The sequence below is a fragment of the Perissodus microlepis genome, chromosome 16 (assembly GCF_051167445.1).
Source record: "Perissodus microlepis isolate ML-2025 ecotype Zambia chromosome 16, ASM5116744v1, whole genome shotgun sequence".
NCBI lineage: Eukaryota > Metazoa > Chordata > Actinopteri > Cichliformes > Cichlidae > Perissodus > Perissodus microlepis.
The window spans coordinates 20,180,655-20,193,541 of record NC_140476.1 but is presented as its reverse complement, the minus strand read 5'-3'; the positions used below and the strand labels follow the sequence as shown (position 1 = coordinate 20,193,541).

Sequence of the window (12,887 nt, the reverse complement as noted above, 5' to 3'; positions counted from 1 at the left end):
AGTTTGCGTTTAGTTAAGTAGCTAAGAGCTTCTGTATTAACACGGTGTATGTTTTGTTTTTGTCTTGGACTCTACAAGACTTGTATGATTCATTTCAAAATAATCTTTATTTAGCTATACTTGGCCTTCAGCCATGTTCTGAAATGAGTCGTTTTAGCTCCTTTACTGATTGACTGTTTCTTATAAACAGATGACTTGAACAAGCAGGGGCTGTTGTGCTCATTGTCAGTCTATGAGGGATATCAGACATCCTGACATTAAAGCATCCAAGAGTGGAAAAAACAGTCTGAAACACAGCATTCAGAGCAGCCTGAAACCCCAGCTGTAAGCTCATAGGGATTACTTGTATATACACTGACCTCACTATTTAAGGCTTTGGCCATGGCCAATATGAACATCCACCTTTTTAACAATGTATATGTGACAGAAAACAATAAGTGTAACAGGTCCACTTTAAGTTATTAATCAGATAAAGACTTTCTATTTGCACCACCTAAAATGTGTCAATTTAGCAGATTTTAGCATCAGAAGAATAATATTAGTGAATATGAATTATTGTGAATACTTTAATTACTTTTATTATAGAAATTTTAAGCTTGGAGTTACAGAAGTTTTTCAGTGGACACCGTGAGATACCTGACCTGTTCTGACTCTGCACTGTACCACATTACACGAGATGCTAACCCTAGCCTGTGTTTAAAAATGCCATCATAATAAATAAATAACACCATTTCCTGCCTCATCTGTCACCATCTGTTAATCTTTCATTAGGTGAGGAGGGGCCTCACCTACACTCCACCTCAAATCAAACTATAGATGATGTGCAGCGTCTCAGAAACTGAGTCAAACATGTTAAAAACCTGATTCAGACGTGAGGTCTGCATGTAGGAATACACACAGTGTAATGTCTCAGCAGAGGCAGTCTGACACGATGAGGCGCTGACGGAGGCTGCAGGTGTTAATGAAATATTGATCCACAGAGTGACAGCAAACACTGACCTGATGCATCACTCTTCTTTTGCTGTTCCTTAGATCCACAGTTAACTCATTTTCTAGCCTTATGTTGGTGGTTATTTCAGTTGATCGAACTGTTAATGAACCTAATTTGAATTGGACAATGGCATCCATATTTTCTTACTGATTGAAACAAAGGCATTCAGGGATTTTCTTTGTTGCTGATGCTTAACAAGCACAGAAAAGACAATAATATAAATGTAATTCTGTGCAGGGACATGCCGTTTCTTGTTATTTGCTTCTCTGATAGTAATTCACATTCGTCATGCAGAATCCTCTCTCACGTGTCCACATTTTGGGGCTGGACTGAGTTACTTATTTATTTATTTTTTTAACTATTTGTTTTACATCAATCTCGTATTACATAAAATGAAGAAATTCAGCAAGTCGTCACATTTATGAAGCTGTAATGAATGGATGTTGGAATTGAACTTGCGTTTGTCAGTGTAAACACCATGTAAGCGCTCTCTCTGATCTCTCCTCAGGTCAACACTATATCGTGGAACGACACGGGCGAATACATCCTGTCAGGGTCGGACGATACCTTCCTGGTCATCACCAACCCTTACAACAAAAAGGTTGTAATCAAATGTGTCTGACATTGTTTATGGATGAACACCAAACTGATCATTTTTAACTGTTATTCTTTGCATAAATGGTAAATTAGCCATAAAACAGGACAAAAAGCTTAAATTGGCAGAGCACAGTTGAGATACTAAACTAAAGGAATTATTTAATGGATGGATGTTCCACAACTGCTTTTGTGAGGGATGTCTACCCACTGAAGGTTTGTTTCGCTGGGACAAAAATATCCCACAATATTCTGAACCTTTTTTATCTGCCCACATTTTTCTGAAACAGAAATGTGGTGAATTGGAGGGTGGTGCTAGTCTTTAAAACTGGGATGCTGAGCAGGAATTTGTATGTTTTTTTTTTTTTTGTTTTTTTTTTTTTTTTTTAAATGTAACTGTTATCTAATATAGAGGTAGGAGATCTCCTGGTCTGTGTAGTTGTCTAGTTAGGTTCATCTAAATCAGGGGTGGACAATTCCAGGCCCCGAGGGCCGGTGTCCCTGCAGGTTTTAGATGTGTCCTTGAACCAACACAGCTGATTTAAATGGCTAAATTAGCTCCTCAACATGTCTTGAAGTTCTCCAGAGGCCTGGTAATGAACTAATCATGTGATTCAGGTGTGTTGACCCAAGGTGAGATCTAAAACCTGCAGGACACCGGCCCTCGGGGCCTGGAATTGCCCACCCCTGATCTAACTTAAGCCGAGTCTCCAGTTTGAGTCTGTATTCATCATAAAACTCTAACTCTTAAACATTAAAATTACATAAGTGTCTAACAATCTATGAGAGTCTTGAGAGTGTTTTCATCTTTGTTATTACAACAGTGGTAAGAGAAGTTTCTGTGGTTCCCTTAGTTTCTCTTTCTTTGACATATTTTGACTTTCAAATGATGTCATATGAGGGGAAAAGGAAAACAAAACAAAATGTCAAACGCCAAACCTAGCAGCAGAGTCGCATTTTGTGGCTAACCGCTAAATAATCCCAGTATGCCTTCCTGTCTTTGTGTAGTTCATGCTGGGCCTCTTTGTCTTTCTTTTAATTTCTTCATGGAAACAACTTGATTTTTTTTAGGCAGCATGCAAAACTGAAGTAACTGCAGGATGGAAATGTATGTCTGGTCTATTGCTAGTGCAATAAAATAAAAAGCTACAAACAGCTGCCAATTGCATATAAAAAATGTCTGTAATTGCTAAATGCAATAATTTTGTTAAACACCTTGAATTCAGTCACATCTTTATTTATTTGAACTTCCACTGTGGCAGTGTGCAGAAACAAAACAGCAAAAATGGCATCTGTCCAAATACTTAGGGACCTGACTTCAGCTTGGGTTTAGACAAAGATTGGAAACAGTCAGAAAAAGCATGGCATTGCTCCCAGAGACCACTTACCAGCAACTCTAAATACTACAAATGAACACATTGGTGTCTAAAATTATGTAAATGTGTGCAAAAATCCCCCAGGATGTCAACATTTTATACTCTTTCATCTGCTGATTTGCTGCCTCTGGTCGAGCATCCGCTCTGATGCAGCTGTCATCATGCATTTCTTCTTCTCTGCTTTAGGTCAAGAAGTCTATACGTTCAGGTCATCGGGCAAACATCTTCAGTGCGAAGTTCATGCCCCACACCAACGATCAGGAAATTGTCTCCTGCTCTGGAGACGGCATCATCTACTACACCCACACTGAGAAGAGTCCCGAGTACAACAGACAGTGTCAGTTCACCTGCCATTATGGAACCGCTTATGAGGTGCTGATTCACAGAAGCTGATGAAAAGGGTTTCTCTCTTACTCGTTACCCTCCTGCCTTCTAAGCTTCGCTTTGTTTCTTCAGATTATGACGGTACCGAACGACCCCTACACGTTCCTGTCCTGCGGGGAGGACGGCACGGTGCGATGGTTTGACCTTCGCATGAAAACTAGCTGCACTAAAGAAGACTGCAAAGATGTACGGGTGACATCTGTGATGTTTGTCTTTTTTCTGTCTGTGATTCATCATCAGTCAGGGTCAGGATCAATGTGTTTGTAGCTTTGGGGAGGGATCGATTGAAGAACCATCATTTTGTTGTGGAAACCCTGGCAGGTGCCCTTAAAACCAGATTAAAACAGAGAGGTGATCGAGCTTTTGCAGCAACACTATCAGATCTATGGATTAATCTCCCTCTCTGTGTCTGCACAGCTTAGTCGATACAGTCTTTATTAAAAATGCATTTATTCTCTTTGGGTTTTGGCTCCAGTGTGACATTTTTTTTAAAAATGTTTTTATTATATTTGATAACACGTATTGAGCTTATTTTTTTCTGGTTTTTAGTGTAGCTTTTCCTGGGGCTATATAAGTTTATATTGTACTGTTGTTTTCATTGAGCTATATAAATAATCTTTATATAGCCCATTTAAGGAACTTGACCTTGAGTTTTTCAGTGTTTAGTGTATAAGAGTTTGTGGATATATCTTTTTTTTTTTTTTTCTTTCTTTGAAAATGGCTCACTAGTCTTTGTATTCATGCAGGACTGATAATGGACCCCCCCCTCCCTTTCTTACTTCACTGCTTTCTTCACAAACAGCTTTTGGTCTCTCCTCTAGGAAGCGGTTTCTTTGGCTTTAAACCAGCCTGCTTCAGTTGATAGATGAGTGTGTGTGAGAGAGAAACCGTGTCCTCCTAGATTATGTTGCTGCATCTTGTATTTCGTGCTCCAGATGAGAACCTGTTACCCTAAAACTGTCAGAAGAGTTTTACCAGCTGGTGTCACCGGCCCCTCTGCCTCCCCATCATCAGCCTGCAGTAGTCAGACCTGGTAGTGCAGTTGCTCCACTCAGTTGGCACTTTATTAGGTGCAACTACTTCAGAGTGATACAGCAGTTTGGGATTTGACATCAAATATCTTTAGTCTGACCAGTGATGTTAATGTGGTCTTATAAAGTCTCATAAAGCAACAGAAACACCTCTTGAGCTTCTAAAACTGTACCTCTCAAAATGATTACAGTTGAATCAACACAGGATTTATTGCAGGCATCAGTTTTACATTAGTTTACATCATTTTTAAATTGTTTTTATTCTCAATTAGTGATATCTGCCATTACTGAGCAGAAGTGACTTCCAGACCTCATTGCTCTCTTTCATTTCAGGACATCCTGATAAACTGCAGAAGAGCAGCGACCTCCATATCAATTTCTCCGCTGGTGCCGTACTACCTGGCCGTGGGCTGCTCCGACAGCTCGGTGCGAATCTACGACAGACGCATGCTGGGCACAAGAGCGACGGGTAAGCAGCCCTGCACGGTGGACTTAGCCACTCTACACGTCACAAATTCGTTATCCTCGTGTTAATGTGTAGGTAACACAGCCTGTTGTGGTGGAGAAAATAAACTTACAATGTCCGTTTTTGCTTTGAATGTTCAACCAGTTTCCCGTTTACATGAAGGTAGCGGGGGGAGGATCTCCCTTTGAGTTGTTGGTTCCAGCCTGCTGTGCTGTGCCTCGTCTCTTGTTGGACATTTCTATTTTTAGATACTTTCACGAGTATTTTTACTTCTTCCTGTGTGTTTTAAATCCTTCTGACAACTGCTTATAGAAGGTATTTATGGAGCGTTGTTCCTACACAGAATGCAAGTCAGTGTTTTTATTCAGAGACTTTTAAACAGACTGTTTAAACAGTAGGGTAAGGTGAGGCATGCCAACAAGTTGTTTTTTGTTTTTTTTAAACTTTATTCATAGTTTTTCTAAACAAAACTAAACAAAACACTTAAATTCTCCCTATCGCTTATCCCACTGAGATTACAAATGTAATGGAGAAAGAAAAAGAATAACACTGATTTAATAAATCGATGTGGATATTAGTGGGATAAACACAGTACATGTGTATGATGAAAAAAGTATGGACCTTTCTCCTTAACTCAACAATAAGTTTGAGTATACCACAATTACATACACTAACAAGACCAGCAGTAGCTTCGTTATCATAGTGACCAGGTCGATAGATCCAGTTATTAAAAGATGGAGATTTGTCTGATTAATTATTGAATAAGTCTTCGGGCCATTTCTCGGCAGTGTTGCTACACTTCCACCAGGAGTTCAGTGTTTAGATAATGAGGGTGGATTATTACTCTGGATCCTACTGTACATTTTAGATGCGTTGCTCTTTGTGCCGGGGTCTAAATCTAGTATGTCACTAATAATATTATTGGCCAGCAAATATGGGAGAGTAAAATGTTTTAATAAGAAAAATTCATATTTATGAGCATCTGAAAAACTGTCATTTGGACTGTTATAACTTTTGTGTAATGCCTGAAATAACGAGTGTTCCTTAGAACACAAATACATCCTTAAGAAAGTGAATAAATAAATACAGACCATTTTTGTGGCAAGTTTGAAAACGACGTCAGTTTGAGACAACGAGAAAAGACAACTGTTCACCACAGGAGAAACGAAGCATAGCTGATTGATGCAAACAGGTTTTCTAAACTGGAACCAGGTTTTTAAGGTGCGTTTTACAGCAAGGTTAAGGATATGAAGTTGTTTTCCTTTGGCCTTTGTTGATCTCATTTAAAAAACAAACAGTTAGTGGATTGATATCCAATCCCCTGCTAACTCAGACAGAACTTTGATTTTTTTCACCTGAGGCAGAAGTCCAGGCTATTCGTGCTGCCCAATAGACTTGGGTACCTCTAGACACGGGGATGGCATGGTAAACCTTTCAAGTTGATTATATTCACTCCTCCAGTGACTAATGGGCAGTAAAGCTCAGCACGCCAGCTCTTGTTTTGTAACAGAGTTTTAAAATGATGTTTTTAGAATTCCTTTTAAAACACGTAAGTTTGATTCTCAAGTAGGTAAGTTGTGTGGCTTGAACGAAAGGGAAAGGATTAAAATCTGACCCAAATTCCAACTGACTGACAGGATGTGTATCTAATCACATCAGTAACCCTTTCCTCGGCTCTAAAGGCAGTGGCTATGGATTCTATAGAGGAATAGTGAAAGACGGCAACGCTGCCAAGTATCGCAATATAGTGGGAAACACCCTGAAACCTCAGAGTTGGTGTGCAGTGAAGCCAGTGGTGAAGACTAGATTGTTCTGACCCAGGTCAAAAATGTTGAACTAAACCAAACTGTTTTTCAGCACAGTAAACAGACATTCCCATTCAACACATTCAATTGCTTTTGACATATCATTTATATCAAATCCACCGACTCGTCTGGACCAAATCCACAAATATAATTAAGAATCCTGTTCACCGACTCATTGGCTAAGTTGCACACTCTCTCATTTTTTTAGGTAATTACATGGGCCGGGGAACCACGGGCATGTGTGTTCGGTTTGTTCCCGCTCACCTGTCCAACAAGTCGTGCAGAGTGACCTCTCTCTGCTACAGCGAGGACGGTCAGGAGGTGCTGGTCAGTTACTCCTCCGATTACATTTACCTGTTCGATCCCAAAGATGACCAGGCTCGAGAGCTCAAGGGCCCGTCGGAGGAGAGGAGAGAGGAGGTGAGATCCCGATGGGAACTTTTCTTCTGTCATTCTTTTCTCCCAGACTGTGTCTTTTAAAGGTTTATATTGGTTCAGACACTGTGCTGTCATTTAGACAGTTTTCCATTATTCCAAGTGTGTAAAAATTGATCTACAAAATAAAAATCTGCCTTATCTGTCAGTCTAAGACAAAATCCAAAAATATTTACCACTTTTTAAAAAATGGGTAAAATACCCAAAACAATCAAGAGTCTCTGTCTTTTCTTGTTGATCAGCTGACTGACTACTGGAGTGTAGATCTCAAGTTAACATGTACTGAGAAGGTTAATGGAGGCCTCACATGTTATGTCTCCTGTTAAGAGTGCTAACGGACTATATAGAAAATAAACATAATCACGTCTGGCTGAGCGGAGGTGTCCATGCGGCTGATTTTTGGGGGCGAATAGGACCGATTGTTGTAAACAGAACTGACCTTGTTGTTGCTCCTCTGGGCCCTGCAGACATCAGTGCTAAATCTGTGGTGGCTGATGCAGTGCAGGGAGGTGAGCAAATGACCCTGAGAAAAACAAACCCAATACAAAGAAGGAAGAAACGCACTGAGGATGGAAACAGCGTCATGAATTACTGCCTGATCTGTTTGGGTCTTAGTTATATTTCCTTTGTTAGTTTTGAGATTCAAACAACTGAACAATCAAGGAAACTGCGTGTTTGCGCTCGGTGGTGGTCTTCACGTGTGTCCGAATGTGCTTTATCACGGTGCCATGGCGAGTTCAGCTGTATCTAGATGCAACCACCACACGCATTCCTTTCCAAATACAGCGAGCGACGCAGGCAGCGTTCCTCAAACCACCAAAATAGTTCAGGCTGATTTTGGGGCAGGCGAGGAGCAGTGTTCCTTACCCCCTCTGTTTTCCTCTACCTGCGACCTTGTTTGTTTAATCCTTTTATCTGATTTATTCAACTGTCTTTCAGCTTCTGCTCCTTTTCACCACCTGTCCACACATTTCCTGACTGAAGCGGTGGATAGTCCCTGCTCTAAGAACCTCTTTTTTCCTATTTCTGGCTCTCAGCCTGTTGCAGCCAGGGGGACTGGAAAGTGGCAGGCAACCTCAGTCATGCTGCCAGGAGGAGGGGGTGGGGTGGGGGGAACACTTTAAAGAGGACACTGATAGAGACGAGTAGTGTTTTGCTTTGGCAGCGCAGCTATTTTTGACCATGCCTTGACTGACAAACTGCTAATCTCTGTGAATGTGTGTGTGTTTCCACAGCTGAGGCAGCCTCCAGTGAAGCGCCTCCGTCTACGAGGTGACTGGTCTGACACTGGACCCCGAGCTCGCCCTGAGAGCGAGAGGGAGAGAGATGGTAAGATCACAGTATGTGCTCCTGCTCGTCTACAGCGACGGTCTCGTATGACAGGCCCGACCTCTGACAAACTCTGAGAAGACTCCAACCTGCAAAATATATTTTTATATACTGCTCAAAACATTAAGGGAACACTTGCATCACACATTGGATCTCTTAGGAACGAAATCCTCAAGTTGTAAATCTTGACTGCCATTCAGTGGTAAAAATCATCAACTCTTTGAGGACTGGGTTCAAAATCACACCAAAAAGTTAAAGTTGTTCAAGCGTTTCCTTCATTTTTAGCAATATATTTTCCCCATATTGATTTTGTAATCTTAGACGAAGAAGAAATCAGGCCATAAAACTGTCTCACCACCAACTCTGCAACTTATGAACATAACCAATAAAAAGAGAACCAACAGTGCAGTGATCTGTGGTAAATGCATTTAAATCCCAGCTCCCATCTTATTGAACACTCAGAGCACTTTCAGCACAAGCTACATTCACCTGGTAACGGGCACTTTCATGCAGTGCTTTCTCTCTGGCACAGACACTCACACTGATAATACATCTGAGTTTTTAGGGTTCACTGTCTCGTAGATCCAACCTGACCTCTGGACGTCCTGCTGTTCTTCCTGAGCTTCAGTTCTCTTGATGCATCCATCAAGTTTACCCTTTAAACTTAACTGGAGCTCAGAGTATGTAAACCCGATTTAAAGTGTTTCCTTTAAAGTTGATATAGTTGATGCAGAGTGGCCCAAACTAGACACAATAGCAATAAGAGTGAACAAACATCCAACTAAAATAATGGTTGGGTTGAAAAATGGTAAAAAAAAAGCTCTGGGGCAATAGTAACAGCTTATATTTCACACAGTCAGGTGAAAATGTGTGTAAAAAGCTGAACTTCTTTATAGTGTATCAAAGTTTGCTTGGGTCAGAGAGAGTAGAAACCTCACTTTGAGGCAAATGACTTGGAGCGGTCTCCTGCCGCAGGGTTTTTTCACCATAGATGAACGTAGTTTAAGTTGTTTAATCTATTTTGTTACTGTGGTTTATTTTGTTCAGAAATAAGAAAAAAATCAGTCAAATGGAGGAAAAACTCATCTTAGGGTTTCAGGTGATGACTGTTTCAGAGTGCTTTACTTTGTTCACAAGTTGGGTTTTTTTCTTTTCTAGTTGGATTTCTTGTTTGTTATTTTTATTTTGTTTGTCATTTTTGGGGATAAATTTTCCCTAAATTCTCATATATTAAATTAATAATTTGTGTAATGAGTCATCCTTGTGCAGGTCTTAATGAGCCTCTGCTTGCATATGATCAGTTATGATAAGCAGTTTCTTTTGAGTACAAATACTCCAATTTTTTTGTTGTTGTTTCTATAAATATGGACTGTGTCAAAATGAAAAGCTTGACAGGATCTAAAGACGTTTTCCCTTTTTTGTTCCAGGGGAGCAGAGTCCGAACGTGTCTCTGATGCAGAGGATGTCGGACATGCTGTCCCGGTGGTTTGAGGAGGCCAGTGAAGCCCAGAGTAGCAGAGGAACCCGACCTCAAACGCGGCCCCGAGGTGAGGCTTCGATACTCCGGCCTTCAAACGGGCCAAAAAGTGTCTTTAAATTATTTATTTGTGTCTTGAACCTGATCTGTGTGTCAGGTTGATCTGATGTTTGGCTTTTCTAAATGAAGTAGTGCAGAGTAATGAGAATGCCACTTGTTTATTCACCCCCCCCCCCCCCCCTTTTTTTTTTTTTTTTTTTTTTTTTTTATAAACGTGCAAATGAACAAATGTGACCACTGCATTTGGCAGCAAATGCACACGTAGCTTAAAATGCACATCACTACTGAATATATAGTGATATGAAAATGGTAAAATAATACTCTTTTTACCTCAGACACTACACTCTGCTCCGGGTTCTCTTCAAATACAGTCTCATCTCTGCTCCACTCACATCCTGAAATATGTACGAAGTGGTTGTGATACAGCTTCATCTCCTGGATAAAACCATGAAGTTCAGACTGAGCAGATTCAATTCAATTCAATTCAATTTTATTTATATAGCGCCAAATCACAACAAAAGTCGCCTCAAGGCGCTTCATAGATACAGAGAAAAACCCAACAATCATATGACCCCCTATGAGCAAGCACTTTGGCGACAGTGGGAAGGAAAAACTCCCTTTTAACAGGAAGAAACCTCCGGCAGAACCAGGCTCAGGGAGGGGCGGGGCCATCTGCTGCGACCGGTTGGGGTGAGAGAAGGAAGACAGGATAAAGACATGCTGTGGAAGAGAGACAGAGGTTAATAACAGATATGATTCAATGCAGAGAGGTCTATTAATACATAGTGAGTGAGAAAGGTGACTGGAAAGGAAAAACTCAATGCATCTTGGGAATCCCCGGCAGCCTACGTCTATTGCAGCATAACTAAGGGAGGATTCAGGGTCACCTGGTCCAGCCCTAACTATATGCTTTAGCAAAAAGGAAAGTTTTAAGCCTAATCTTAAAAGTAGAGATAGTTTCTGTCTCCCGAATCCAAACTGGAAGCTGGTTCCACAGAAGAGGGGCCTGAAAACTGAAGGCTCTGCCTCCCATTCTACTTTTAAATACTCTAGGAACAACAAGTAGGCCTGCAGAGCGAGAGCGAAGTGCTCTAATAGGGTGATATGGTACTACAAGGTCATTAAGATAAGATGGGGCCTGATTATTTAAGACCTTGTATGTGAGGAGCAGGATTTTGAATTCAATTCTGGATTTAACAGGAAGCCAATGAAGGGAAGCCAAAACAGGAGAAATATGCTCTCTCCTTCTAGTCCCTGTCAGTACTCTTGCTGCAGCATTTTGGATTAGCTGAAGGCTTTTCAGTGAGTTTTTTGGACATCCTAATAATAATGAATTACAGTAGTCCAGCCTGGAAGTAATAAATGCATGAACTAGTTTTTCAGCGTCACTCTGAGACAGGATATTTCTAATTTTAGAGATGTTGCGCAAATGGAAGAAAGCAGTCTTACATATTTGTTTAATATGTGCGTTGAAGGACATGTCCTGGTCAAAAATGACTCAAAGGTTCCTCACAGCGTTACTGGAGGCCAAGGTAATGCCATCCAGAGTATGAATCTGGTTAGATACCATATTTCTAAGATTTTCAGGGCCGAGTACAATAACCTCAGTTTTATCTGAATTAAGAAGCAGAAAGTTAGCGGCCATCCAGGTCTTTATGTCTTTAAGACATTCCTGCAGTTTAACTAATTGGTGTGTGTTATCTGGCTTCATGGACAGATAGAGCTGGGTGTCATCTGCATAGCAGTGAAAATGTATGCTATGTCTTCTAATGATGCTGCCTAAGGGAAGCATGTATAATGTAAACAGAATTGGTCCTAGCACTGAACCCTGTGGAACTCCATAATTAACCTCAGTGTGTGAAGAGGACTCTCCATTTACATGCACAAATTGGAGTCTATTAGATAGATATGATACAAACCACTGCAGTGCGCAGTACCTGTAATACCTACAGCATGTTCTAATCGCTGTAATAGGATATTATGGTCGACAGTATCGAACGCTGCACTGAGGTCTAGCAGGACAAGCACAGAGATGAGTCCACTGTCAGAGGCCATAAGAAGATCATTTGTAACCTTCACTAAAGCTGTTTCTGTGCTGTGATGAGCTCTGAAACCTGACTGAAACTCTTCAAATAAACCATTCCTCTGCAGATGATCTGTTAGCTGTTTGACAACTACTCTTTCAAGGATTTTTGATATGAAAGGAAGGTTGGAGATTGGCCTATAATTAGCTAAGACTGCTGGGTCTAGAGATGGCTTTTTGAGTAAAGGTTTAACCACAGCCAGCTTGAAGGCCTGTGGTACATAGCCGACCATTAGAGATAGGTTGATCATATTTAAGATCGAAGAATTAATCAATGGCAGGACTTCTTTGAGCAGTTTTGTAGGAATGGGGTCTAAAAGACACGTTGATGGTTTGGAGGAAGTAATTATTGAAGTTAACTCAGAAAGATCAATTGGAGAAAAAGAGTCTAACTTAACATCAATGGTACTAAGAGTAGCTGTAGATAATATTACATCTGTGGGATGATTACTGGTAATTTTTTCTCTAATGATAAAAATTTTATTTGTGAAGAAGTTCATGAAGTCATTACTAGTTAACGTTAAAGGGATGGTTGACTCAACAGAGCTCTGACTCTTTGTCAGCCTGGCTACAGTGCTGAAGAGAAACCTGGGGTTGTTCTTATTTTCTTCAATCAGTGATGAATAGTAAGATGTTCTGGCTTTGCGGAGGGCTTTCTTATAAAGCAGCAAACTATTTCTCCAGGCTAAATGATGATCCTCTAAATTTGTGACACGCCATTTCCTCTCCAGATTACGAGTCATCTGCTTTAGGGTACGTGTTTGAGAATTATACCACGGAGTCAGGTACTTCTGATTAGAGACCTTAGTTTTCACTGGAGCTACAGTATCCAGAGTCGTACGTAGTGAGGAGGTGA

The 12,887-nt window shown here is 40.7% G+C and overlaps 1 protein-coding gene across 7 annotated transcripts in view; it reads left to right on the top strand.

The window, feature by feature from the left end:
* Window positions 1-12,887, top strand: part of dcaf6 (ddb1 and cul4 associated factor 6) — a 32,042-nt gene that overhangs the window by 8,636 nt on the left and 10,519 nt on the right. For all 7 annotated transcript variants that reach the window (XM_084907568.1, XM_084907561.1, XM_084907562.1 and 4 more), the window contains exons 3-9: window positions 1,500-1,592; window positions 3,148-3,333; window positions 3,418-3,531; window positions 4,710-4,845; window positions 6,856-7,067; window positions 8,318-8,411; window positions 9,839-9,958. In XM_084907568.1, the coding sequence (XP_084763694.1) occupies window positions 1,500-1,592; window positions 3,148-3,333; window positions 3,418-3,531; window positions 4,710-4,845; window positions 6,856-7,067; window positions 8,318-8,411; window positions 9,839-9,958 (955 nt within the window). The remainder of the gene's footprint in view (window positions 1-1,499; window positions 1,593-3,147; window positions 3,334-3,417; window positions 3,532-4,709; window positions 4,846-6,855; window positions 7,068-8,317; window positions 8,412-9,838; window positions 9,959-12,887) is intronic.